Raw genomic sequence first — 26381 nt, 5'->3', positions numbered from 1 at the left:
CCATAGCATCTCCATTTACATGTTTTTCTGCAGAGATGGTTCCTGTTCTCCTGTTTTCTTCTTCTTTACATCATCCAATTTGTTGGAAAGATATAAGCTTCCCCTTGCTTTCAATTCTCTGATTACTTTCTCTGTGGACACAACCCTTGACCTCCCCTGAGCTTGTAACCCTCATCAAAGCCATGTCTTTAATTAGCAGATAGGGTAACATATACACAGAGTTGCTCCAAACTCATAGTCCTTCCCAGTCCCTGCAGCTCATATTTATCAATCTCCCCATTTGGCAGAGGAATCACATTGATTTTTCAGCAGACACAGCTGTCTCCTTTCTTAGTATCTCAGTTTGCATCACCAGTTACCACACAGCTAAGGGTGTCCAAAACCCTCTGTGCTGTTCTTCTTGCTGACATTTCCTTGCATCGCAATGTTTTTCAGACAATTTGGATGTTTAGACTGAGGGTAAATGATACTGAGGCTGCTGAGCTGAGTTATGAGAGCAGTGACAACATTGTGTCTGGGGTAGAATTGCTCTAAGAATTTGACTCCACAGTCTGTGGCATTTAAAACACTGTCAATATGCGCTTGGCGGAAGACTGGGAGATCTCACAGCTGGCCCTTCCCCAAAAAGAAGCCATGCTCAGCTCTGAAGGCATGTAATGAAGGCAGACCAAAGCACTCTTCAGGCTCAAGCAATATCTAATCTGATCTTGAAAGGAATGAGCCAGAGCAGGCTCTCAAAGGAACCTCCCCCCATCGCTATTTGATTTTAGCGATGGTGGATAATGAGGACCTGAAAGTGGTAAAAGAGCTGAGAGCATGTTTGGAAAAATCGAGTCAGAATCTGAAATTTAAAAAAAAAATTGAGAAGTCTATTTCTCAGAAAGAATGGGGTAAGATAAAGAGTAAATCTTTAAGTGAATTCTGTGCTCCGAGTTTTCCAGGAGGACAATGATGTACAGCATGGAAGAAAAAAACTTATGGGACCAAGTGAACAGAAACAAAACTATCACATCTGAAGGGAGAGCAAATTTTAAAAAGTTCAGTAGAAAATGAGATAACATGCAACATGAATTTACCAGTATGACAAACTTGCCTGATGTCTTCCTTTGATGAGGCAAGTGTGGATAATCGAATCCATATTGTCTTTGGTAACACAGTAACACAAGTGATAACCCAGGGGAAATAAGTTAAAATGGAGAATAAGAATAGTCTTACAAATATAATCATGGGATAAAGGAGCAAGCAAAAAGTGTATTGTCAAGAGGAACATTAGTACTGGAGATGGGTTTGATACAGAACCTAGGCTTGTGCTTAGAAAATTTGCCAGTGACACATAGATCTGCATAGCAAAAGAGGACTAGAGTGGGGGAAAAGAGTGGGAGGGAGGTTGAGACCCCATGAGAAAGAACTTTGAAAGAGGACTATATGGATGCTTTGGTAAGCCGAAAGAGATCTCTTGGCCAACAGATATGACAGCTGCCTCTGTCTGCTAGAGTTACTGGGCAAGGGAAAGTCTACCCTAAAGGAAGTGTCCAAAGGGTTTGTCTTCTTTAGCCTAGACAAATACAGCTGAAAGAAGAAATGACTGCTCTCTATAAATACAGCACTGGTTGTATAGATGAGGGAAGGGCACGATCTATATGTTGTTGCTTTGTGTTAGTAAAAGAGCAAATGGGCATAAATTGGTCATGTGTAAAACTAGCCTGAAAATGAAAGGAGGATTTCTAAATTTTCAGGCAGAGGGGTTTTTTCAAAACTGGAAGAGAACTGGGCAGCTTCAAGCATTATCTTGACAAATTTGTGATAGGAATTACGAGATGCGTTTAGGGAAGAAAATCAAGCTTAAGTTTAAGGAGTATGGATGTGCTTTCTAGTATTACATTTTTTATGAAAGAGAATGGAAGAGGTGAGAGGAAGGAGAAATTAATAAGAAATAACATTTTCCTCTCTCTTAATCTTTTTTCTTTCTTTTCTCTCATTCTGCTGTCCTCTATTCTTCCCTATTTCTTTTTCCTTTTATTCATTTTATTCCAAGCTATTATAATTTAGTTTTAACAACACTTTCATATTTTAGTTTTGAACAAGATAAACCCACAGATACTTTCTTGTCTAGATGTTGCCAGTTTTGTCTCATAAATCTTTTCCTGTATGCTAGCTGAAAACCAAAATATTAGCAGTGATCCCAACCCAAGGCTCATCTTGGTTTAATGGGAAGACAGAACTAAACAATTTTTTTTAATGGAAAACCAGTACTGGGGCCTTACACTGTTTCTCACCCATTCTCATACTTCATCCCATGTGTTTATTTAATAGGCTTTATCAGGAAACAGTCGATAGACAGAATATTGGTCAGCTTCAAACCTTTTGCAGCAGGTTTGAAGCCTGATAGAGATATAAGGCCACCTTCATCTCAGATACCCCAAAGCCCCATGGTAGTTGTGGTCTGCATTGCTCAGGTTATAGACTGATGAAGGCATTTGGGGCTGTGGTGGGCAAGGCTGGGAGCTTACAGCTCTGGCTGGTGCTGAGAAAAGCCATGGATGCTCAGCATCTCTTCACACAGAACAAGTGAGATGGGGAAAAAAATTCTCTGCTGCAAGTCTTTGCCTTACTTACAGTCACCCAGGATCCTTGTCTCTGGAAATCAGCTTTAAAATTTATGTGCTTTTGTGACATTGGCCCAAGCAGCTAAGCAAAGCAGCAGTGTAATCAGTCATCCCATACAGAGCTGAGATTTTCCCATGGTACAGACATTTTGTCTCTCATTTTCTTCTAGGTAAGCTCCCAATTAGCCTAAATAAAATGTATCTCCAGCCTTTAAAAGAATTTCTAGATTTGTAAGAGTGGCAGAGCAGAGAGCAATCCCCCCCCCAGCACAATCTACCAGAGGGACCATAATCTGTAGGAACTCAGCTGGAAGTACTGCATTCAAGGGCTTTCTGTACCACTAAATTACCGTAGCCCTAAAAATGGCACTCAGGTAATTCTGCTGTCCCCTCAGCCATGAGTTGCCTTGGGCTCTAGTGAAGCCTGGGCTGTCATCTTCGTGCACAATGATGTTTACAGGTTAGTCTTTTCAGCTCGTGTATGGAGAAAGCTGCTGGTATGTAGTGCCATAAAATATCAACATAGAGAGGAGAAGGACATGGCTTCCACAAACTGCTTGTTTGGAAAAGCTGCATAGAAACAAAGGTTGCTATTTTCTCTTCCTTCTTGTGCGTTCGCTTTGGCTTGACCTAAATTGCTAATTAATGTAAATTTTCTCAGTGAAAAAGGATTATGGATATTCTTTCCCTTATCAGGTTTCAGACTAGCAAATCCTTAATCCCTGCAATAAACTTCTTCTCTAAGACATGCCCTCTTTCTTTTTTTTTTTCCCTTTTATGGAAGACAGCTATCTCTTTTCCCATTTATCAGTCATTTATCTTCTTCACATTCTGAATAAATCTGTATTTGGTCTTGGTCCATACCTAAGAGGATAACGAATTTCCATATTCACTGAGGTTAGCATACCATGAGCACAGTATTTAAGTGGCAGGGATGGTTCCTCATCACCCAGCCTGGTTTAACCATGTTGGTTTGGGTTGTGATATATGACACGGCATGTTGTTTTGATATGAAGGAGGTCGCATATTGTAAAATACTATCCAAAATATTCATAAGGTAGGCCAATGCAACAGAAGAGGCAGTGCAAATACCACAAACACAAAAACATCTGGCAGGGATGACAGTACGTCTAAATGAAAGGCCCCTCTGCCCTGGGATATCCTTTGGCCAAAGAGGAATAGCACATTTGTAGGTTTACATCATTCAATGATCTTTTGAATTGGGAGCATCCTGCTGTGTGGGCAATCCTGCACAGCTCTGAAGGATGAGACCTGCAAGCCCCTCACAACAGAAGGATGTGACTTCTGCCAACTAACTAACCATTTTTATTTAACTTTGGGAAAGTTAAGCTGCTTGGTATATGAAAAAAAAGAGATTTCCCAGCCATTTATAGCCAAAGCTGTTTAAGGGTTATTTATATCCATATCCAGTATGCAATGTCAGTGGACAAGAAAAAGGATGGTGGTAAAAATGAAGGTAATTGTGTGCCATCAGATGACAACATCTTTTAATCTCCCAACCTTGTCAGGAGGCAATCCTTTTATGCCATGGCCCAATAGTATTTGAACAATGATGTTTATAATTTATCTTCATTGGATTAACTTCAGATTTCCTCCTTGTACCTATATATGGCCCATCCTCTTCTCTCCCCTTCTCTTTTTAGATTTGTGCCATCTTTGGTGGCACAATAATTAAAACCCAATATTTAACCATTAAAACTTCTGATTCTAGGCACAATTACTTGTTACACCTCTTGCAATGAATAAAAGACAGGCCTTGTAAATCCATTGGTTTTCTCCAAGCTGCACCCATTTCAGTGGTTGAAGTCCCTATTTTGTTGTTCCAACCCCACCAGAAGTGAGTGCTGCAGACTATTCTGCAAAACAAATAGTTTATATTTCCCTTTTAATTTTAATTAAGTGTGCTGTCCTTTAATTTCAGCCTTTCCTTCCTGTTCTCTGACCTCTGGACATGATTATCCATACCCTGAATCATCTGACACAGGAGGCAGCATCCCAGAGGGGCAGTACTTTGTCATCAGAGAATAAGCCAGGCTTAAAAAAAAATCTGTTCCTCAAATTCAAGTCAATGTTAGAATGCACTTTCAGCCTAGTCTAAATCCACACAGCTCTGCCAGTCCTTTCTGCACTCTTGGACACAGCAACAAACAGGATTGCAATTTGATGACAGCAGAAGGCTCAATGGGAAAAGACACCAATGAAGATACATCTGGCACTTTCTTCCAAAACAAATCTAACTGAGTTGAAAAAACAGCAGCATTTCCCAAAATTTAGTGTGTTTTACTCTACATTGATTTGGATTTTTTAGAATCAGACTTGGAAAGCACCTCTACTAGGAATGTGTGCTTTTGAGGAGACAGACACAGTGATTTCAAACTGGAGAGACCAGAGCCCCATCCCTTGTTTCATCACAGACCCGGTGATGTGGTGGTCTGGGAGAAGCCTGCGCAGTACCCAGATAACAAATCTCCTTCTCTGGGCTTCAGGCATGTGTCAGTAAGGAGGGACAGCAGCACCTCACCCTGCAGCCAGGGCTGCTGGGCTCTGCAGTGCAAGGGCTGCCTCCCGCTCCCGATGGATGGATGGAGGATGCATCCACTGGGGTGCTGCCTATGGAGCACTGCTGCTGTGGGGAATGCAAACCATCAAACAGCTCCACCACACACTACACTCAGACCAAGGAACCTTGCAAGTGTGCTTCTGTACACGCAGGATTCTGGTGGTTGTTTAGCCAGAGTGTCCAGATCACTGGCAGGGGACCAAATCAACTCTTGAACCATCTCTCCCTGTTCTCCCAGCAGTTAACATGTGACATGTCACCAGTCCAGCAAATGCAAGAAATATTTCTGGGAGCCAGCAACATGTTATGAGCATGTAGCTTTTTTTGTTTGTGTATGTTTCAAACACTGGTATTGGACAATGGAGATTTTCTGCAAGGAAGGTAAGAGGGGTAAGGGAAACATCAATGAACACATATATCTCTTAACAGAAAAGTATAGGGAGAGAATTCCCTTCTTTGTGTATCTAAATTGGCTTTACTGATTTTGTCTATCTTCATCACAGCAGCAAAAAGGCAACATCTATTAATATGAAAACCTTCAGAAACCAAAGGCAGCTATTTGTCCTGTTCCTCTGTCCAGGACTGTATCAGTATGCCAGTTTCTTCAATTATGACTACAATTAACAATCTCTTTCAACAGAAAATTCACTGATTATCAGTGTAGGTCTGGAAAAAACCCCACAAATCACAATTTTCCCTTCTTCTAGAACAAAATTAGGTAGAGGTTTCCAGTGATAACTTCTCAGTGGCTCTAAACAGATAGAAGACAGTTACCAATATAGGAACCTTATACAGGAATTGTAAGCCAGTTACTTTCCTCTTTAATAATACAATTATAGTAAAACCTTCAAGCAGATATAAAAAAAAAACAAACAGATAACCTTGCTGGTAAGCTGAGTATCAGACATACATGTGCCAATAGTAATGTACTTAAATGAGAAGCATGTTAGGATAAGAGCCATTTTTATGGGCTGAATTTATGTGCTGTTTGAGTTATCAGCCTGAGGCTTCTACAAACCACCTTGGAAACATCAATTGTTGGCTAACACTGCACTTTTTTCCTCTGAGTGACCCAGCTAGTATTTTCTACATCTGCCCTTAAATGTGGCATCTTGGTGCCTGAAAGGGCTTGACCCCAGCTTACAAATTAGTTACTGGTGTAGGCTTCATTTTTTTTGCCTGAAGGGTTAAAAGGACTGACCATATTCTTGGCATAATGGAGAGAGAGAGAATGAATGGGGTTGAATGAATGAATGAACTAATGAGTGAATGGAGCAGCTTATCTGCTCCTACTCCAGTCTGTTTAAAGAGAGGGTTGTCCTTTTAATCACTCAGGAAATCCTTTCCACAGTGTAGTCCCTGCTAACAATCTCTTTCTGATGCTTTGCTTCTGCTGTCTGGGTCTACCCAGACTTATCCAGAATACCTGTCCTGCTGCCACATGGAAATGACTTTGTTTCTCAAGTTAAATAAAGAGTGTGCAATATTGTCACTAGAAAAGAGTCAAAGAAACAGAAAGGACTTAGCTAAAGTGATGAGACAGAGTTACACCTGCATTTCTTTGAGGAAATCATCAAATAAAAGGCATAGCAAATATTTTCTAAATCCTGATATATCTAAGTTAAAGATTATAAAAGAAAATCAAATTCAGGCATAGCTCAGTCTTACTCTTTTCTCCTGCATGAGTTATGATTACAGGCAAATTACAAGCTGTGAAGTATTTTCCTGAGCTCACAGATGCTTCTTTGTTCTTTTTCCCCCTACTTTGTGAGATGATGAATGGATGAGAGTAATGCTACACTTCAGGAAAGTAAATGGAAGGTGTGGAGGGAGTCATAACCCTAGGTGGATGTAGAGGAGCGAGTCAGAGGCAAGCTGCAACATCCCTGCGCTCTGCTTTGGAGTGCATCATCCCAGCCTGAATATCTGCCTGTATTGCGTCAAGCCCTGGGGTCAGCGGTGACAGAGACACACATTCCACGGCAAAGAGTGCTGATGTAATGCCTTTGGAGCCCTCAGCCTCATCCCCCTGCCCTGCTCCTCTTCACCTGCACTGCTACTGCCCTTGCTCTTCAGTAGAGCTGCCCATGGGCTCAGTAAATTAGGAGACCAATGTAAAAAACACTTTCCTTCTTCAATGACTTTCTCTCTGCTCTAAGTAAGAAATGCAGCAATAATAAAAGAAATAGAAAAAAAAAAAAAAGGAAAGGATTAAAGGAAAATCTTACCCTCTTTTTAAAAAACTGAAAGGCTGAGCACTTCTTGACTGGAAATCCATTCATGTCTTTGTTGACCATTTTCCACAGTGAAGGGTACACAGTGACAGATCCAGTGTGCCAGTGTGGCACTTGCTCAGTGCATCTGTTGTCCTCTGTATTCTTTCAGCTGATGAAGGCAGAGCAGGGCAGCAGGCTCACCGGCACGGCTCAGGCAGCTGTCCTTTACACACTCATCCTCCTGCACCAGCTACTGCAGCAGCAGCACAGCACTGGCAGCAGCAGCAGCAGCCTTTCCCAGCTTTCAGATGCAGCTCTCTATCAGCTTCTTAGAACCATCCCCTAAATACATATGCTCCTGTAAAATCCCGTGACAGCTCTCAGATCAGAGGCAGCAGAGCTCAGGCAAAGTGGGGCTCACACAAACCCGGGTCCATCCATCCTGTGAGAGTCACTGGTGCCACATGCTGCACAAGCACAGAGGACACCGCGCTCAGTTTGCTATTCTCCTTCTTCAGGTGGTGCGAGTCACTGCTGCTTGAGATGAGAGCTGGTTTTGATTGTGCAAATTTCAGTGGGAGCTGCAGTTCAGCAACAGCAGAGAGAGGGAGGGAGGGAGGGAGGGGAAGGGGGGGAAGGAGAGAGAGAGAGAGAGGGAGGGAGAGATGCACAGGCAGAGCAGCCGAACACAAATAACCATACAAAGGATAGTAGGAAGGCTCAGGGAAAGAAGTGCTGAAAGGCAATATCTTTCCCCATATCTTTCCCCTGGGAGAGTGACAGGGGTAGCAGTCGTTTTATATGTGAACAGTCTTTGAGTAAGGCGAAAAGAAACACAGGTCAATTTAAAAAAAAATTCTTTTTCCTATGTTGTTCTGATTTAAACAGTGGTAGTTTGGAAAAATGCCCATCCAGTGATCAATGCCATACTGGGTTATGTGACAGGACATGCTGCAGAGACTTCAATGAGCTTAAAGGAAACCCACAGTTCCTATAAAGTACATATTTTATATATAGTGCAGATAAATGTGAACCAAGCAGACACAGACACATTTGTCCAGATATTTCTGTATAGCTTTTAAAACCCAAAGGGTTTTTTCATTAGAAATAGGACTGAAAGAATCTTGAAAAGGCACCTTTTTTAGCTTCCTTTTTATTAAATTCAATTGAGTTAAATGTCACCAAGTCCAGTGAATCCAATAATATGTGTTTAACTAAACTGTAAAGTATATTTTAATTAAGCTACATTTTCCAGAAAGGTTTGGAAAATAAAATGGGGTTTTCGTGACCTCCTATCAGCCTATGTTCCAGGTTAATAAAAATCAGTTTCAAGAAAGTACCTAATTTCTACTATTGATCTGGCTTCTCATTCGAGCCATAACTTCCAAGATTGGTCAGCCCAGTAATATAAAGAATATTTAATATGTGTATATAAATATAAATATAAATATATAAAAAAAATATATATATATGAGGATACTGGTCTAATGTAAATCATCTCTATGTGTAGGTAAATGGACAGAGCATTTCACATTTTTCAGTGGAAGCCATTTTCAGCAGTCTTTGAAGATATTGTGTCACTCTTCCCTGTCCCTTTTATCTCCTCTTTTGAAGATCCTTTAATAATAAGAGCTGTATATCCTATCCTAGTGCAAGGTTCCCCTTATTGCATGTAGAGAGGTGAAACTATGAATATGCATCTACTACCATGGCTGTTCCCCAGAGAATCCCACAGATCTTTGGACCTGTGCAACTCGCTGGAGACCCCAGCCAGAGCAGATTGTGGGCTATGACCTTTTTACAAGTCAACAACATGTATTTCCCAACTCTGTACCTTTAGCTCTCCATCACTGTTTATAAACAATTTGGCTGCACTCATCTTAGACTTGGAATTTCTTAAGGACATAGTATCACAGCATTCATCCAAAACGTCTTTTCCTCATACCTATTTCCCCATTTTTTCCCTTTTCCCCCCCATCCTTTTCCACCCTTTTTCTGTCCTTTCCTGTCCTTTTCTGTCTTTCCCCTTTGTCTTTAATTGCAGTAGTCACAGCAGTCCCAATAATAGTCTGAGAAATATTTCTTGGGCTCAGGTTAAAAATTCTGGTTAAAATTATGAGGGGAAAGTACAGCCTGATCCCAGGTCACAAATGAAAACACTCATTGGGAAGCTACAGTTTTTGCCCAAGCAGCACAAAAGACATAATCTTGATTTTGGATGTTCTTACAGGATTGTCTGAAGCAAGGGGCTGAAAAGCCAATATCTCATCAGAATTGTTTCAGTTTATATAAGTAATTGTCACTGGAGCAAGGACAGAGGGAATTTTCCACTCTGCTCCTCTGTCTGGGGCTAATGGATTTTGCCAAGAAGCAATTCACCCCAGCCCTTGAAAACCAATCAGCAATTCAGAGTGCCCAGCTAGAGGGACATGGAGGAGATTTTTAGAAATTATGGAATTCTCAATGTGCCTCTGCCAGGCTTCCCAAAGTGAGCACCACCCTCCTCCACCTTGCAGCCAATCCCTCAGTCTCACTGCTCTCTCATTAATCTCTGCTGTGCTTTAGAGCAGCCAGAGCTATATTCTGGTGCTTACACACAGAGATGTAGACAATGGCGAGTGCCCAATTTCTACTGGCGGCGTCTCTCACTATTCTGAGCACCATGTGCTTTGCTGGCTAATCTGAAATGCAAGAAAATGGTTGTCAAAAGAATGACTTTCATTCAGGCAAACCAGGAAGCTTGCTATGCACGTACATTTATTTTTGAGATCTTTGATCTATTCAGCCACAGCTTTGATCTGTCTCTCAGCCTCAGATATTTCTCCTGCAGGCACTGCCTTCTCTTTCACAAAAGCATTTGTGTTGTCTCTACCTCCTCCATAAGATTTCCAGGCTGCTGACTGAAACGCCATTCTCCTTCCAGCCTCATAACCCGGCACCCTGCAGGCTGCTGGGGGTGGTGACTGCCCTGTGGGGATATCTCCTGAGTCCTGGTGCCAGGGCCTTGACCTCCAGACCTTTTCTGCTCTGTATTTTCTTTGAGTGTTTGCCTCTTTTCAGCTGAACAAACTATGCACTTATGTTAATTTCCATTAGAGAGGAAAAACTCCAGCTGCTTTTAAAGTAGCCTGATAGTTTTAAAGTACTGTAGAAGTGTTTTTTCAATGCAGGTGTATTGCTGCAAGGGGAATGACCTAGGACACTATCCCTGAATCACAGAGAGCCCTCCTTGGCCTCTTCAGGATATCCATATTTTGATTAGAATTCTTCTCAGTGGAAATCCCGTTGGCTCTGTGGCCTCCAAGGAGTTTATTTGCAAACATTTTTCTTTTTACTACAGGTATCAGAGTGCAACTCAGTGTCTGTAGAGCTTGTGTCCGGCATAGAAGATAAAAAATCTGAAAGAGGAGGAAAAGGGGAATACCACATATTTGTTTTTACACCTGAATCCAAAGATTTAAAGCCAGAGATATTTTTACAAGAAAAAGTGTTTGACTTTTTTTATGATGCAAAAAGCATGGCTTCATAATTAAACCTTAAATGAGCATAAAACTTCATGTTCACTGCATTAAACTTCAATAAAAAGGCATAAAAATTGAGTAGGAAAATAAGAATTTCAGCCAAGACAACCCACTCAGCTGTGCTTTATTGTGATTGTCACGAAACATCAAGGGCTTTCATCAGCTTGGTGGACTGCCAGATATACCAAACGCTTTAAACAAGTCCTGCAGGTACTTCATGCTTTAACAGCCTTTAGCTGTTCCCATTAAATTGTCATATACTCCCCCAGTGATAAAATAAGTTTTTTATTAGGGCAGTCAGGAGAGAAGTACACATATATTCTAGCTACAGAATTTTGGAGAACTGCAAAACACATGGTAGCATTTGAATCCCTGTGAGGCAGCCCCACAGGGAGAGCATGAACGTGGTTTTCTCGAAGATCTTCTTGAATAAATAATATAACCTTTGACTGACATAATATGCAAAGGACACTAAGCCTGGAACAGAATTCTCATTCTCTTGTTGTGCCTCTTATGAACACAGCATACCAATAATTTGCCTTGCTTTTGAATGCTTACAAGTGTAATGTCACAGATAACAGGTGGTAAATCAATCCAGGGTTTATCATGGAACAAGTAGATTACATTGACGAGTTTAATTAGCTGCGACCTTAACAGACTAAAGCTTTTTCTCCCACTGACTAAGACGAATGCTCAGTATGAAGTCACAGTTTTTAGTATCACAGTCACAGTTTTTAGTATCACAACCCTTTTTTGTGGTTCCCTCTGCTGTGCTTACATCTCTGGCAGGGGCCAAAACCACATGTGACAAATCGCTTCTAGAATGTTACGGGTTCTTACACAGCTGCTCAGTCTGTGGGTGCTGCTTCCCCCACTTCCTTTGTGGGCAGGAAAGGTGGATAGCTTCCAGCACCCATGACTGGTATTTTACCCTGGTGTCCAACGATGAGGAAAGGCACAGCTCGTTTGCCAGAGTGCCCCAGGACCAGCTCAGGAAGTAAGAACAATAACTGAAGAGAGCAGAATGGGTGTTTGAACATTTTCTATGTCCAGAAATGTCTAGTTGAGTGTCCATATGACTTTCGTCTCAGCACTGCCTTAGAGCAGATCTTGACACTTCTGTGGTTGCTCCCCTAGCTTTGGCTTTGTCAACATCTACCTTGGAATCCTGTTGTGTGGTCACCATCCTTGGGCCAGCTCTCACATGTTCTTCATCTTGTATTGCTCACAAGCATCACTTGTTCCTCAGTTTCTACTTGTATTTGCCAACCCTGCCCCTGATCATATGCAGCTCAGGACCTCATGGACTGCATGGTGCAGCTTGTCAGCCAAATTTCCCCACAGTTCTTCCTCTGTGCCTGCTGTGTGCTCTCCCAGTCACTGTGAGGAATGGGGGGCACTGAGTGACACCGTAACAACCCCAACAAACAGCTATCACACACACACCAGAAGTTAAAGCTGGAGATACAATGCCTAGCAATAAAAGCCTGACATTAATAAAATTGTAGGGAAGAAAGAAAAGCATTTAGCACTTTGGAAGATTGCTCAAAACTAGCACTAGTTTTTTTAGGGAAAAACTAAGGTTAGGATCCTAGGGAAGTTATGGTACTTTCCTGCAGTAAGATAACACAGTATTGTAGGAAGACAGAAGAAAGTGGGTAGGGGTGTTTCCTCAGCTGGGAGAAAAGAAGGATGAAGATCCTTCTGCACAGTGCTGTCCAGAAATATGGCACAGCTAGAGCTGGGCCCTGCCAGAGCACTCCAATCTTTCCTTCATCTGACCCACTTGATTATACTCAGTCTTTCACAGCTTCTGCTGGTTGAATAGAAAAGGAAATCTAGCTCCTCCCTAGCACTTCAAACTTCTTAAAAATGGCTTACAACACTTTCTATTCATACACAATATCAGAAGCAATTTGAAGGTCTGATGGTCTGAAATCCTTCCAGGCCTGGAAGCAATTGTTCCATATTTCATAAGGGAGCTGAAATCCCCTTCTGTCCAGCTGTACGTAGTTCCCATTTCTAGCCTACAGAGAGCAGGGAATATAAAACCTATTCCACAGGAAGAAAACATCAATCTATATCCTATAGGCCACAAAACAATCACCAGAAAATAATGAACTTTGCTTGCTGCTGACCTGAGCAGAATTCAAACTGCGGAAATTTCCATGTCCAAGATCAGTCAGCTTAGCTAAAGTGCCTAAGTGAGTTTAATTTTTGCATACTTGACTTTCACTGTTTGATTATTTCAGGCATCTCATTTCCTCGAGTATTACTTAGAGGAGGAATGAAAATAAAATGATACATGAAACCATGAAATGAAATAAAACCAACATTCACAAAAGAGAGAGAGAGGAGATCTGGTTCTAAAGCAAGCAAAGTTTCACTGGAATAGACAGTAATGCTTTGTTTGTGCCAGGACTCTGTTTTTCCCAGAGAAGCTCAATATAAAAAAAAAAAAAAAAAAAAAAAAGAGAAAACAGGATAGAGGAAGGTCATCATTATTACTGTAGGCCCTTAATTAGATTTCTTAACTGTATCTTGATTGATCTGTAAGATTTTTAGAGATAGGGAGCCAAAAAGCATTAGGGGGAAAAATCAAATTTTATGGAAACCCTACTGAGTCAATAATTCTCTCTGGCTTCTTTTTTCACTCCTTGAAGCCATTCACAAAGCAAAACCTCCCTCCAAGCCCAGCAGTGCCTTCACAGCAGCACCTGCCAGAGCTGGAGCCAGGGCTGAATGAGCTCTCTGTGCCTCTGTCCCTGAGCTCTCACTGCTTCACCCAGGGCACCAGGGCACTGCTGGCCCTGGCCCTGGCACAGCACTCCTGTGCCACAGCCTAGCAGCACTGGGATTTTCCCAGCGGCCTGCAAGCTGCTGCTGGGTGTGTTATCCCAGGCAACAGATAGAGCTTGTCAGGTAGAAGGAAACCTGCAGTGAAGAAAAGCCCCTGCAAAATACGTTCACAAATGACAAAGAAAAAAATCATTAAAACTGAAATGAAGGTCTTACCATGAGAATATCTTACTTACTGGTCTTGCTATCCACCAGGATAGGCCTGTGTCATAACATTTACAGAGATAGGGATTTATGAACCTTTCAGCTTCTGAGCAGACAGAAATTGGTAAAGGTCCAAGCTGGGACAGATTTAAACAAATCCATGGTGTTTTGAGAGTGAGTTAGCAGCTGCCCTGGACCTGGAAATCCAGGACTGAAAATCACTAATAATACCTAGCTACCCACAGAAGACTTTGACTCAGTCCTCCACCACTGAAACTGAAATGTGGAATTGTTACTGGGTTTAGATGACATTACAAATAAGCATGCTTTGTGGAGGATGTTGTCATTTTGTAAGGATTTGGTAGTCTAAGCTTCCTACTTTTGTGCATTTTGTTTAAAAAAGAAAAAACAATCACATCTAGGACACACACTTCTCTAGGACATTTGCCACTGCTGTCGGGGTGGAGATACTGTTCATTTTCCTCAGCAGGCTCAGCATGCATGCTTGAGTTCTCATGCTGTGGAAATCTGCTCACTCTGACTAGCAGGTGGGGAAATGAATTACAGCTACCATCCCTCCAGGCAAAAAAAAAAATCTATTGGTTGTCACAGCAGTTAGGTGTGAGCTCTCATTGTCCTTCACTTTTGGAGGAATTCTTTTTGTCTGCAGATCAGCTACTATTACTATCTACTTACTTTCCAGAGTGCTGTTTTATCTCATCTGCCTTTTTCAGTCATATCACAGAGCCATTAGACACAAATTGTACTGGATTGCTACCCAAACCCAGTGATTGCCACCCTCAGCTTTAGCTCCCTCTCCCTAGACAGCTGGCCCTTGTGGGAGTACCTCTAGATGCCCCCTTTTCGATTCCTCTTCATCTATTCTAGGTCAGGACCTCCACACTCCCTGAACCATAGAAATTTCCCTCTGTTTCTTTAAAAAGCAATTCAGTAGAATGGAAGTTTTCCAGCTACTTCAGTCAAGTATATGACTACATTTAATTTGGCACCTGAAATTCCTTTGTTTCACTCTGTCTTGCCATGTAGAAGCAGAAGAAAGACACGATGGTACAAAATCAACATTTTGTAGACAATAGTATGTAGTCCATCTAAAATGGGCTGGCTTATGACTCTCTGGCACAGGGCTGAGAAAAAGATTCTGATGTTACCAACATCAACTTAGAAATATTCTGAAGAAACCTGATCTCTCAAAAGTATCAGATGACTCACAATTACTCATTCTCTCCTTCAGCTGGTTGGGGAGAGGGACTCAGAGAAATAGCTTATTAATGCTGGCTCGTAATACCTAACAATTTCAACAACCCACGTGCGGTACAGTTACAGTAGCTGTCATGCAGGGGAGACAGAGCCAAGATCCACTCAGTCTGCCTTGCTTCTCTCCCAAACTTGCAGCTCCACCATTTCCCATCACAGTCAGAGCCAAGGTATGAGCTGTCTGTGTAGGAGTGTTTGCAAGTGGTATTTCTCCAAGGCAGTGTAACACTGACACATTCTGATAAGCCACATCATCATCCATCCCTGCAAAAGGGCAACTGAGGATAGCTGATTTTTGCATTTTAGCTCCAGAGCTGCCAAACACTCTCTGCCTGCTTGTAAGGCCTGGGCTAAGCAGTGGTGGGGTCAAAAAAGAGCATGTGACACATTCTCAGGAGGAAAGGGGGGTGAGTTGCCAGTCCAGAAGACTGTGCTTTTGGTGGTTAGAAGACAAAAGAGGCTTGTATCAGAAAATATTTGTGTGCAGGCCATTTGAAAACATTCAGGTAATGTTACGACTGAATCACTCGATTCTATTTTCACAGTAAACTCTGCTATAGCAAAGCTCCCTTTATAGCAAGGCAAATTAAAGTCACTAATTGTTTCATATGTTCAATGTGGGAATTGCAGTTTCATTTATAATGAAACTTTGATTACACTGTAATTGTTCTAGGGGAAAAAATTTTCCATTTTCTGAGGCTTCTGCTGTGTTTTCAGACTCTGTCTGTGTCTGCAGTAATTTTTATATTTCTTGACTAACATTGTGTAATCACACATCTTTAGGCTTCCCCAGAACTGTGGTTCATATTGCCTGATTTTGAAATTCTAGACAAACTCAATGGAAAGTGGGAAAAACGAACAGAAATGCAGTGTTTTGGATAGCCTGGTAAATCCTGAACATTCTGTGCAGAATCCCAGAGGAAATACCAACTCATGCTTTTTACTTTACTCAAAAGTATTTTGCACTTGACATGTCCTCTAGTGCTTTTCCTGTAACAGAAAGCCACTCTTCCCTTCCAGAAGGTGCTTCCTTGACTTCCTACCAGAGTTTATTTAGCAATTGCCTACAAAATGTGAGCGTGCCTGCACTGAACATCTGGAATGAGAAGGCATCATTGAAAAGACCTTCACAAGCTTGTTCCCAAGGTAATTAAACACATGAATGACATTCCTCGTGACCTTCTCCCCACTGTAATATGTTCTGCTTCACGCTCATCCATGAAGATCACCTCCAGGTGAAAGTTATTGGCATAACTCTGAACTCAGTTGTTGGTATTTCTCCTATATGTTTGTACTGCTGAAAGGGCTGTTTAGGACTCTGAACTGTTTGTAGAAGGGATCCGATTTTCTTGGATTTCTATGTCCAGTGCCTACAAGTCTGAGAGCTTCATAGAATAATACATAGTAATAAGCTGATGTTTATCACTTCTGTTTCCTTTACAGCCTTTCCAATGTCCGCTCCTATTACAAAGGAACATTGTAGCTATCAGGTGGCATAGGAGGGAACCCCTTTAGTTCCTTAGAAACCCCAGGGTAATTACACATTTTACAGTGAAGGAAGAAGTATTTGTAATTGATGTCAATAGATATGGGCATGAAGTGACTGATGAAAATGTGCAATTTTGGGCCAAAGCAGGGGGACTTGCAGCTGAGACCAAGGGTGTTATTTCTGTGTCACTGATATCAGGACTGAACTGTGAAGTGAATATTCACATCACTAGAGTGAGAAGTATTCAATTTCCTGAAGATAAACTCTCTGTAGTCTGAAAGTGTGAAGAAAATGTGTCAGGCCACTTTCTGGGCATCCTTTTCTGAAAATGAAACAGGTTTTCAAGATATGAGAAAATTAACACCCTAGATAAAGCTGTTTTGCCAGATTACTTCAGCCTTTTCATATTAAACTCTCTTCCACAACAAGACTTGAATTCTTCTGAGTAGCAGTTGTGGGCCTCAGCAGTAATGTCCTTTAGCATTTAGCTGTCATTACTAATGAATTTTTATGTGTGACATACCTCTGGGTGGGAAAGCTACTATATGAACCATTGAAAAGTGGAACAATTTTAACTTGGATTATGTAGAGGCTTTTCCTATGCTTCCATTTTATAGATACTAATGACATGTTCTACTACTCCTGTTATAAATTGTCCAGGTGTTGACACAGGCATTCACTTCTAAATATTTGAGTTCTGCGCTGAACAAGATATGTCACTATTTTAGATCTCAGTGCTCTCAACTAGAGAAACTGGTACTTCTAAAAGTCTGTTCATCTTTACATAGGATTTGCAATCTTCTGAAAATCTCATTGATGGAAGTCTGATGCCATTAAAAATCTGTCTTCAAATTTCTTGTGATTTGTGTTTTATTCTGAAGGTTCTTTCTTAGTCTTATATTTACCTCCTTGAAATTTCAGTAATTCAGCATACACAGAGGCTGAATTTAGAGTAAATACATCTGCATCTTTCAGTATGTCTCCAAGTACCAGGTAGGCTAAGGAAATCCTTTGATCAGTTATAATAAATGTCTTGGTTCAGATAATGTCGAAAATATCCATTAACAAATAACATTAGTGCCGAGATACATACCATAATGGATTATGTCCAACTATATTCCTGATCAAACATGGAGACATCTGATGATGCTGGAAAAATATAATTAGCAAATTTGATTTTAATATATCATAAACAAAAATAACATATGGAAAATGATTCAGATAATACTTTAGGAAACTAAAGAGAATTCCTATTATATTACAGTGTCATATGTCAGACAGTGCCATGAAAAGAAAGAAAGGTAAAACAACTAGAGCATTTCCAGGAAAAAGCACTTTTCATTACAAAGTTCCATATGTCAAAACAGAAGATATTCACAGAAGGCGGTTGGTTTTAGTAAGTCCCATGATAATTTAAATTGAAATTGTCGAAATACTTCTTTTTGGTTCTTTAAAGCAAAAGTCTTCTTTTCTGACACAAGATTTTTTTTTCTGCAGAAATTTTCATTACTGTATAATGAAAAGGTTTAAAAATTAAAAGTCAGTTATCAGGAAAAAAAAGTCATGTTTTGACTGACTGAAACAGTCTTTTTATTGTTATAACATCACACAGAATTTCTTTTCCTTTTCTTTTTGTCCTGAGTGAGCTTAGAAATCTCAAAAATTCCTGTAGATCAGAGACCTGCTTTGCATTCAGCTCTTGCACAGATGTCAACATTTGATTATCCCAGCGTAATGTACCATTGGTTTTAGTTAGGAGTCCTGAGGCAATGTCAGTGTTGTCAAACCTATCCAAACCTAGGAACTCTTTATTTGAGGGCATATTTTTTTAGCATTTCTTTTCAGACAGATGTGAGTTTAAAATGGCTACCAATTTGCCCTTTTTTTTCCCTAGAACTTTTTACATTACAAAACCAGTTATTATGCGATGCTAGGCCTCTCTCTATCATCCAGCAATAGACAGTTGATCCATCAGTGTGTATTTCATGTGCAAATCCTTTGATTTTCTGTTACACAATTCCGTTGCTGGTTCCATGATTTTTTTAAATGTCGTTCCTTTGATCTTAAATAAATTAATTTGGAACCACAAGTAATTGACTGATTTTCCTACAAAAAAAAAGCATTTAATATATTACTTTTTGACCTCTTCTCTCTCACATGCTAAGAGGAACATTAAAATTCATATCACGTTTAGCAGAAAAGCAAATATCGGCTTCTCTTCTCCTCACTGCTTAACTGGATGTTTTTAGTTTAGACTACAGTACAAACTGCCTCTTCAGTAACAGCTTTGAAATCAGTGCAGGGACTATATGATGAAAGCAAAACTTTGACCTTCACACAGATCCTTATCATGAACCAAACCTAAGCATGAAAGCAGGAGCTCAATACACAGCTGAGACTTGAATCCTCTGCTGTATCAGCTTCAGTTTTGCAGGATTTTGTTTTAAGCAGGAGAGCTGCCTGTTCCCAAAGTGACTAAGACTTTTGGTCAAGAGTGAGGCAACACCTGTGCTGTGTGTTGAGGCAAGACACAACCATGGCCAGGGCTCCTGGCTGGCAGATGCCTGGAGGCCCTGAACCAGCACTGCTATCCATCTTGGCTTTGAGCTCCATGACTGATGGCTGTTCCACATTTGTGTCACTCAAAGCTGACAAAGCAATCTCCCTGTATGCCATGCAGACCTATCCAAAGTGACTGCAAGGAAGGCTTGTACCTCCTTCACCAGCTGCAGATGGAAAGGTCCTCACAAGTACAAGAGAACCAAATACAAGTGGCTGGTGCCTCTGGGCCAGTGGCACAGTGAAACTCTTGTCAGTTGCTGTAATGTAACTCATTCTTTATCTGTTCACCAGCTAATTACTGCTGGCAGGACAGTCACTGAATCTGTGCAGGCACCATGTCACTCCTTTTGGTGAGTGGCAAGGCTCAGAGCAGATGGACATGCGAGCCAGGAATCATTTACATACTGATACATATCTATCACTAATTAACAGAGCAAGAGTCTTATGCATGTTCAACAGGAGGGCTAAGAGGTCACAATGCCACACAATAATGCTTTTAGGGCAAGCTCTGATCCTCTCAGGCATCTAGCAAGGAAAGGAACAATAGCTTCAAATCATCAAAGAACCAATTAGGGTCACCTTGTCTGTTGCTGACAAATTCTGCTGATTTCTGCACTTAGCTGAATTAATCTAACTTTGACATGGACCAAGGTCTCCATGTCTATGGCCCATATAGGACTTGATCTCCAAGCAAGCAGATTGATAGAGTTTTCTGCAGGATCTGGGCACGCTTGACTTGGGGCTACATAGAAAATACACCCCTATACTAAATGACCTTTCAAATCTCCCTGCAAGGCTCTTCTGAGGGAGAGAAATGCTCTCTGGGCACTGTGAGAGCTGATGAGAACTATTAGCAAAATCAGTTACTGGTGACCTTCATCTCTCCTGAGTGCAGATGGACAAGTGAAGGGCAGGGAGGACATGGGATGAGGTGTAATTGTGGGGGATGTTCATGTCCAAGTTAATGTAGGTGCTCAGACCCTGGCAGCTGGCACACAGGATAAACCAAAATCCAGTCAGTCCCTATCTTGCTTCATTTTTCTGAGAAATAAACTAGAAATAAGTCAGCTACAACCCATATATTGTGTAGCATATGCAAAAAGGAAATTGAACAGCTGCTTAACCTGTCACTAAAAGAGCAACTATCCACTTCATTATCTGATAGCCTGTAGAGGCACCCTGAAGTGTCCTGAATACCACCTGGACTCCTAATGCACCATATTCTTAATTTCTTAGAAAAGAAATGGCTCTATCTAAAAAGACTCATGCCTTCAGTCTACTGTTTCCTAGAGAGGGGCACCACAACCACCTCCTTCAGACCGCAAGCATCCAGTCTGTGGCCAAAAACATTCTAATGCCTTCTTCATCTCCACAATTGCTGCTTTTAATATTCCCTGTCTGACCAGCTGGGAAATCCGGCAAAAAAATAAAATCAAAATACATTGATATTTACCTTATTGGAACATCTTAATATATGGAACTGCATGCAAAGAAGAACACACAGTCACAAAGGCATCTCCATGACAGAGTTAAAGACAACAATAATTTAGCAGCTCAGAAAGCAGCAATACATTAACAGCCAAATCCCAAGGCAGATGTCTTCAGCTTTGTAGCCCTAGCATATACCATGGCTCACCTGCAGCCAGCCACCCTGCTATTACAGGAGATGAGAGTTTTCACCCTTACACTCAAGTTGCTCTCAGCACAGATGCCTCTCTTACACAGGTTTTGCCATGCCCTTGAGGTTATGTTAAATATGAGAAAGTTGTATCAAACATGCAGCATGACAGGAGGCATAGCATGTTAGAGGCTCAGCATGCACATTTGTGCATCACATCCAAGATTGCCCATTTGCAACATGTTAAAGCAGAGACAGTGAATTCTGACTGGAAGTTGTCATTCACCTTTCACCCCTCAATTTTGACACAGATTGGTCTGACCTTTTCTCAGTGCTGCCTCCTCTGAGATACAGAGTCAAGAGGTAAGAAGGTTTGGTGTATTTGAGGTTAATGCTGTATGACCCTCTAGCATTAGACGGTGCTCACTGTTAAAAGGTGAAACCTTAATTACATCAGCCTCAGGACCATGCATGCAAATTTTGGATCAATTAAAGCCAGATCAACTTTGAAATTAAAAAGGAGTTTTCCACCTGATACAGATCTAGATGTGAGGACAAGCAGAAACCATAAATATCACAAAAGTAATAGCGGAAAATGTCAGCATCTCTTCAAGCTTCATCCAAAACAGAAATTATGTTATGCTGCATTATGTTTAGTAGAATCCAAGTTCTATCTGTGACTGGGTGAAATATGCAGGAGTTTGACTGCTTCCTGTCATTATGCATGGAAATTCCATTTAGTGATGATAAATACTGAACCATAAACCTCTTCAGAGTTCAGAAGAGATTTCTTGTTTTCAGAATGTTCTTCTGATGATACAACAATGTGACTCGGGACCTATTACATACTGCTGTTTCTTTTAATCTAGTGTACTTAGCTTCAATGTCAATTTTAGGTGCCCTCCCTGGAGCTACATGCAAAATAAAGTTCTTCATCATTGCCCATCTCTATGGAAATTCAATGTGAGCAATCGTGAGCTGAGCCCTGAGAAGGTCACACTCACAAGAGTGAATGAAGGAGCTTACCTCCAGGATCCCCTCCCCTCACCACTGCCCAGCTTTTGGAAAGTTTAGGCTAGGGTTACCTTTACTGAGGGATCTTAGGTTGCAATTTAAAAAATCCCAATTTCAGTGCTTGTGTCATATTGAATTATTTTGTCAGGAAAGAACTTAATGCCTCTCCTCCTTCTATTTTATGTTATCTTCATTTAACACCAAGTGAAATAAAAAAAGTACAGATTAAAAAAAAAAGCTTGTTTTATTATATTGCATTTTCTTTTTGGCTTTCTACATCATAACTTTAAATTTTTCCACTGTTTTTTGAAAAGTTGCCTAATGGTAACAAGTGAAAGAGGACATTGCAGTGCTGCAGTAATTGATTCATTTCAAATGAGTACCTTTGTGATGGAATGTTTTTCAAAGAAGTTCTTTTTCATTCTGCCAGCCCCACTATTCAATTTGTAGGCTTGAAATTAAATAGATGTATGGTGTTCTATCAGTCTGGAGCAACTTCTGAAGAGTTAAGGTTACTTATATTTTTTTAAATTTTGCTTCATAAGTCTTTGAGGAATATTTTGGGAACTGATAAGTGCCTGTAATTTATTTCAAGAAAGAGCTGTTGGCTGAGCAGAGGTATCATTTATCTCTTCTAGCCTACAGCAGAATTGCTGTATTACTACACTGTAAACATACTGAGATAATTGCTAATGGTGAGTGACAGAATACTCAGCAGTTTGCCTATGGACAAGCTCACTATGGGTATCACTGACACTGAGGAGTTCTCATGTACCACAGTGAAATCAAAGAAAATATTGTTTCTTTATGGCCTTACAACATAAAGTTGCATTTTTATACAAACTGTAAATGTAGTAAAGGTCTTATATGTTCAGTTCATAGGGTTTGTTCTGGTTTTTTTTGAGTCCTTATGGCTTTGTTTTTGAGCTAACAGAGATGCAAATTGCTACTGTTCTGCTCTCATTATATTTCAGATACTAACTACTAAAATTATGCAGCTTATATTTGTGAGGTGATTGGCAAAAGTGCTGGAAAAGCTGGGGCAGCATAGGCTGGGAGTCCCAGCATGTTTACAAGGCACATGTCTTTGTAAGCATTATGTATGTGTTTTCTGGTTATATATCATAAAAATTTATTCTATAGATCTGCTAACTTACTACAAACAGTATAAGTTTGTAGTAAGTAAGTAACTTACTACAAACAGTATAAGTTTGAGGAGCCTGCCACTCCTCATTCTTTTTTTCTGGCACATAAAATTCCTACAGCTCCTATATATTTTGGCAATCACAGGGATGATACTAAAAAACAGGGAAAAGAACCTTTTCATATGCACACTGCTTTAAGCCAGGAGACTTGCCATCTAATATTAGACAGTTGATTTCATACTTGACACAGATTAGTAGTGCCTTAGACCTAGCATCTCTAGACACATATTTGTCCATTAAATATCTTTGAATCTTCTGCAATGCAAACCAGCTGGATGATAGTTTCCCAGGCATACAGAATTGCTCATTATGTCAGCATCAGTGTCTGATTTGTGCTTTTGGCTCTGGCAGCAAATGGACCTGCAACTTCCATTTGTGCTAGTAGAGTCTTCCTTGAAGGAAGAGAAGAAAATGGAAGGGGTTTTTTTTCTTACTTCCTTCAGTCTTTATTTTTGTTGTCACTAAATAGCAGCTTCTACCTGCAGATAATGACATGGAAAGGCAGGTAATTAAATCAAAGGATTGTAAAATATTCAGTGCCAAAAAGAAAGCTGCCACAAAATCCACTCGCACAGCATATGGAAAAAAAACAAAAAAAAATACAACTGGAGAAATTAATAAAACTTGACCACTGGAATCTCTTAGAGAAGACTCTTGAGAAGTGGGTCCACATGGACCCCATGAAGCTCAACAAAGCCAAGTAAGGGCCCTGAAAATGGTTCAGGCTGGGAGTGAAGAGATTGAGAGCAGCCCTGATGAAAAGGATTAGGAGTACTGGTGGTGGAAAAGCTGCTCATGAGCTGGCAATGTGCACTTTCAGCCCAGAATAAGAGCCCTGTCCTGGGCAGCTTTGAGAGCAGCCTGGCCAGCAGAGTGAGGGAGGGGATTCTGCACCTCTGCTCCACTCTGGAGAGACCCCACAATTGGAGCCCACACCAATTGGAGCCACCAATACAAGAAGAACATGGATTTGTTGAAGCAGGACCAGAGAAGGGCCATGAAGATGACTGGGGGATGGAGCAGCTCTCCTTTGAGGAATGGAGAGAGGGGGATTTGTTCAGCCTGGAGAAGAGACGGCTCCAACAAGACCTCATTGTGGCCTTCTGGTAGCTAAAGAGGGTCTATAAGAGGGCTGGAGAGGGACTTTTCACAAGGACATGAAGTGACAGAACTAGGGGAAATGGCTTTAAACTCCAAGAGGATAAGTTTAGGTTAGAGAGTAGGAACAAATTCTTCATTAGGAGAGGGTGGTGGCACACTGGAACATGTGATATGGAGAGAAGATGTGGATGACTCACCCCTGGTTCAAAGCCAGACTGGATGGGGCATGGAACAACCTGATCCAGCTGAAGATGTCCCTGCACACTGCAGGGGGGTTGGAACTAGGTAACCTTTAAAAGTCTCTACCAACCCAAGCTCGTCTATGATTCAAGATGCCATGGAAATTCTCTAGGATCTGATGTACTGAACAAAGTAAACTTCTTAAGTTGTGGTTTGGCCCTAAATGCATAAGATTTTTTAAACTATGATAATATTATTCAACATAATTAATTTAATTTGAAACAGGACCCATTCATACCATGAAGTGAGAGCTGCTGGATGTGATTTGATAAGCTAGATCTCAGTGATTTTTGTGTTTCTTTTCATCTGCTCAGACGTTCATCCTCCTCTCCACTGCACACTGGGTGTGCAGGATGGATTCAACCCAGATTGCACAGATAACAGTGGGCAGCCCTGAGATCTGCCTCAGTGCACACCTGCAACTGCAGACTCTGTGCCAAAGCTGCAGGCATGCTCAGCAGATGGCTGGGAGCTTCTAGGGCATGACAGAACACATGGAGCCATTGTCCACGTCTAGACAAAGGCAAGCAAGAGAGATTTTTCCCTCCTTCACACACACACAGTCTATTTGGGGAAATAAAAGGAGATATTAAAAAAATCCAACTCAAATTTATAGAAAAAATAGGACACTGACACCAGAAATGAAGCTACCACAGAAGTTTTATATCAAAGGTTACCCCTAATAGCTCCAAGCTGCATTCATATTTTCAAATTTGTATTCATAGTCGTCTAAAAGTCTTGCTGCTTCTTTTTCTTCTTTAAACCATCACATGCCTGTGAAATGTTTTGCTTGACTTGTGAAGGAAATACACTCTTCTGCTTTTCTATGCTAGATTATGTTAAAGGCTTTTCTGCCTACTAATGAGAGATGGAGAGGATGAGCTTTCACCGAGAACTTTTCTTTGAAGTTGAAAATCTTTGGTAGAGCCCTCTCATTTCTAAGGACACTATAATCATCTTGATGGGAGATAAAAAAAAAAAGAATTCTGGCTCTGCAGCTATCTTCCTCCCACTCTCCCCCTCATTTTCTTTCTCCCTCTCCTTTGTGCATGCGTGCACATCCACACACACACACACACACACACACAATATCTCTCTGTGGGGTACAGAAAACTGCACATTTACATCTACACAGGTACAGATGTTTTGTTTAAAATGGCTCTTACCTGTAGCACATGCATGCCAACACTCACACACCATACTTCAAGGACTTTACTTTTATGCTTTTCAGTACACTTTTATGGTTTTGACCTTTATTTTCTGTACACATCCACACATCCTGTCAAATCTTTTGCAAATGAATTTTATAGACACAAATATTTGCTCTGAAGGAATCTGGAATTATAAACACCCACACTCAAGGAGACTTGACTTCAAACATGAATACTTTGCTATGGAAATACTTGCATTCTTCACTCAGGGAATAAAATCTGCATCTTGTGTGACCGCTTCCAACCAGCCAGCACGGCTTCAGTTACAATTATGCAGCATAATTCCCTGCGATAGAAGGGTAGTGACAATAATCAATTCAAATGCATTCAGATAAATAATTTTAAAGTAAATGCACATTGCTGGAGGATGTTCACCAAGCCAAAAAAAAAAAAAAAAAAAAAAAAAGCCCAGTAGCCTAATATGTTATTTCTTGGGAATAGTTCTTTCTGCCCTCAGGCTGATATATTCTTTGGGAACACTTTAATGCGGTTCCTATAATTAGCGAGTACTTCACAATCACCTTCCAGAGAATTAAATCTCTCTGTAACACTCTCTGCGTGTGCTTTGAAGGCATTGAAGCATACATGGTTCTTGTATCAGCAGAAGCGAGGTTGCAGGGCAGAACCGGGGCAGGGGGCTTTACAGCGTTGCCGGGAGGCACCAACACGGTTTCCCTGCAGCCGGCACATCTCTCCTCTTTGAGAAACACTGGTGAGCACGGCTCTCACTGAAGCCGCT

General features: G+C 40.9%; 1 protein-coding gene across 1 annotated transcript in view; it reads right to left on the bottom strand.

Annotated features, from left to right (window-relative positions):
* Nucleotides 1-7955, bottom strand: part of SGK1 (serum/glucocorticoid regulated kinase 1) — a 70194-nt gene extending 62239 nt beyond the window's left edge. Inside the window, exon 1 of the mRNA XM_054279944.1 lies at nt 7416-7955. Coding sequence (XP_054135919.1) covers nt 7416-7484 — 69 coding nt within the window. The 5' untranslated portion in view covers nt 7485-7955. The remainder of the gene's footprint in view (nt 1-7415) is intronic.
* Between the last annotated feature and the right edge of the window lie 18426 nt (nt 7956-26381).

This window comes from Melozone crissalis, unplaced genomic scaffold (genome assembly GCF_028551555.1).
Source record: "Melozone crissalis strain CALT ecotype California unplaced genomic scaffold, PUWL_Pcris_2 ptg000027l_1, whole genome shotgun sequence".
In the NCBI taxonomy this organism is placed as follows: Eukaryota; Metazoa; Chordata; class Aves; order Passeriformes; family Passerellidae; genus Melozone; species Melozone crissalis.
This window is presented reverse-complemented; position numbering and strand designations above follow the sequence as displayed.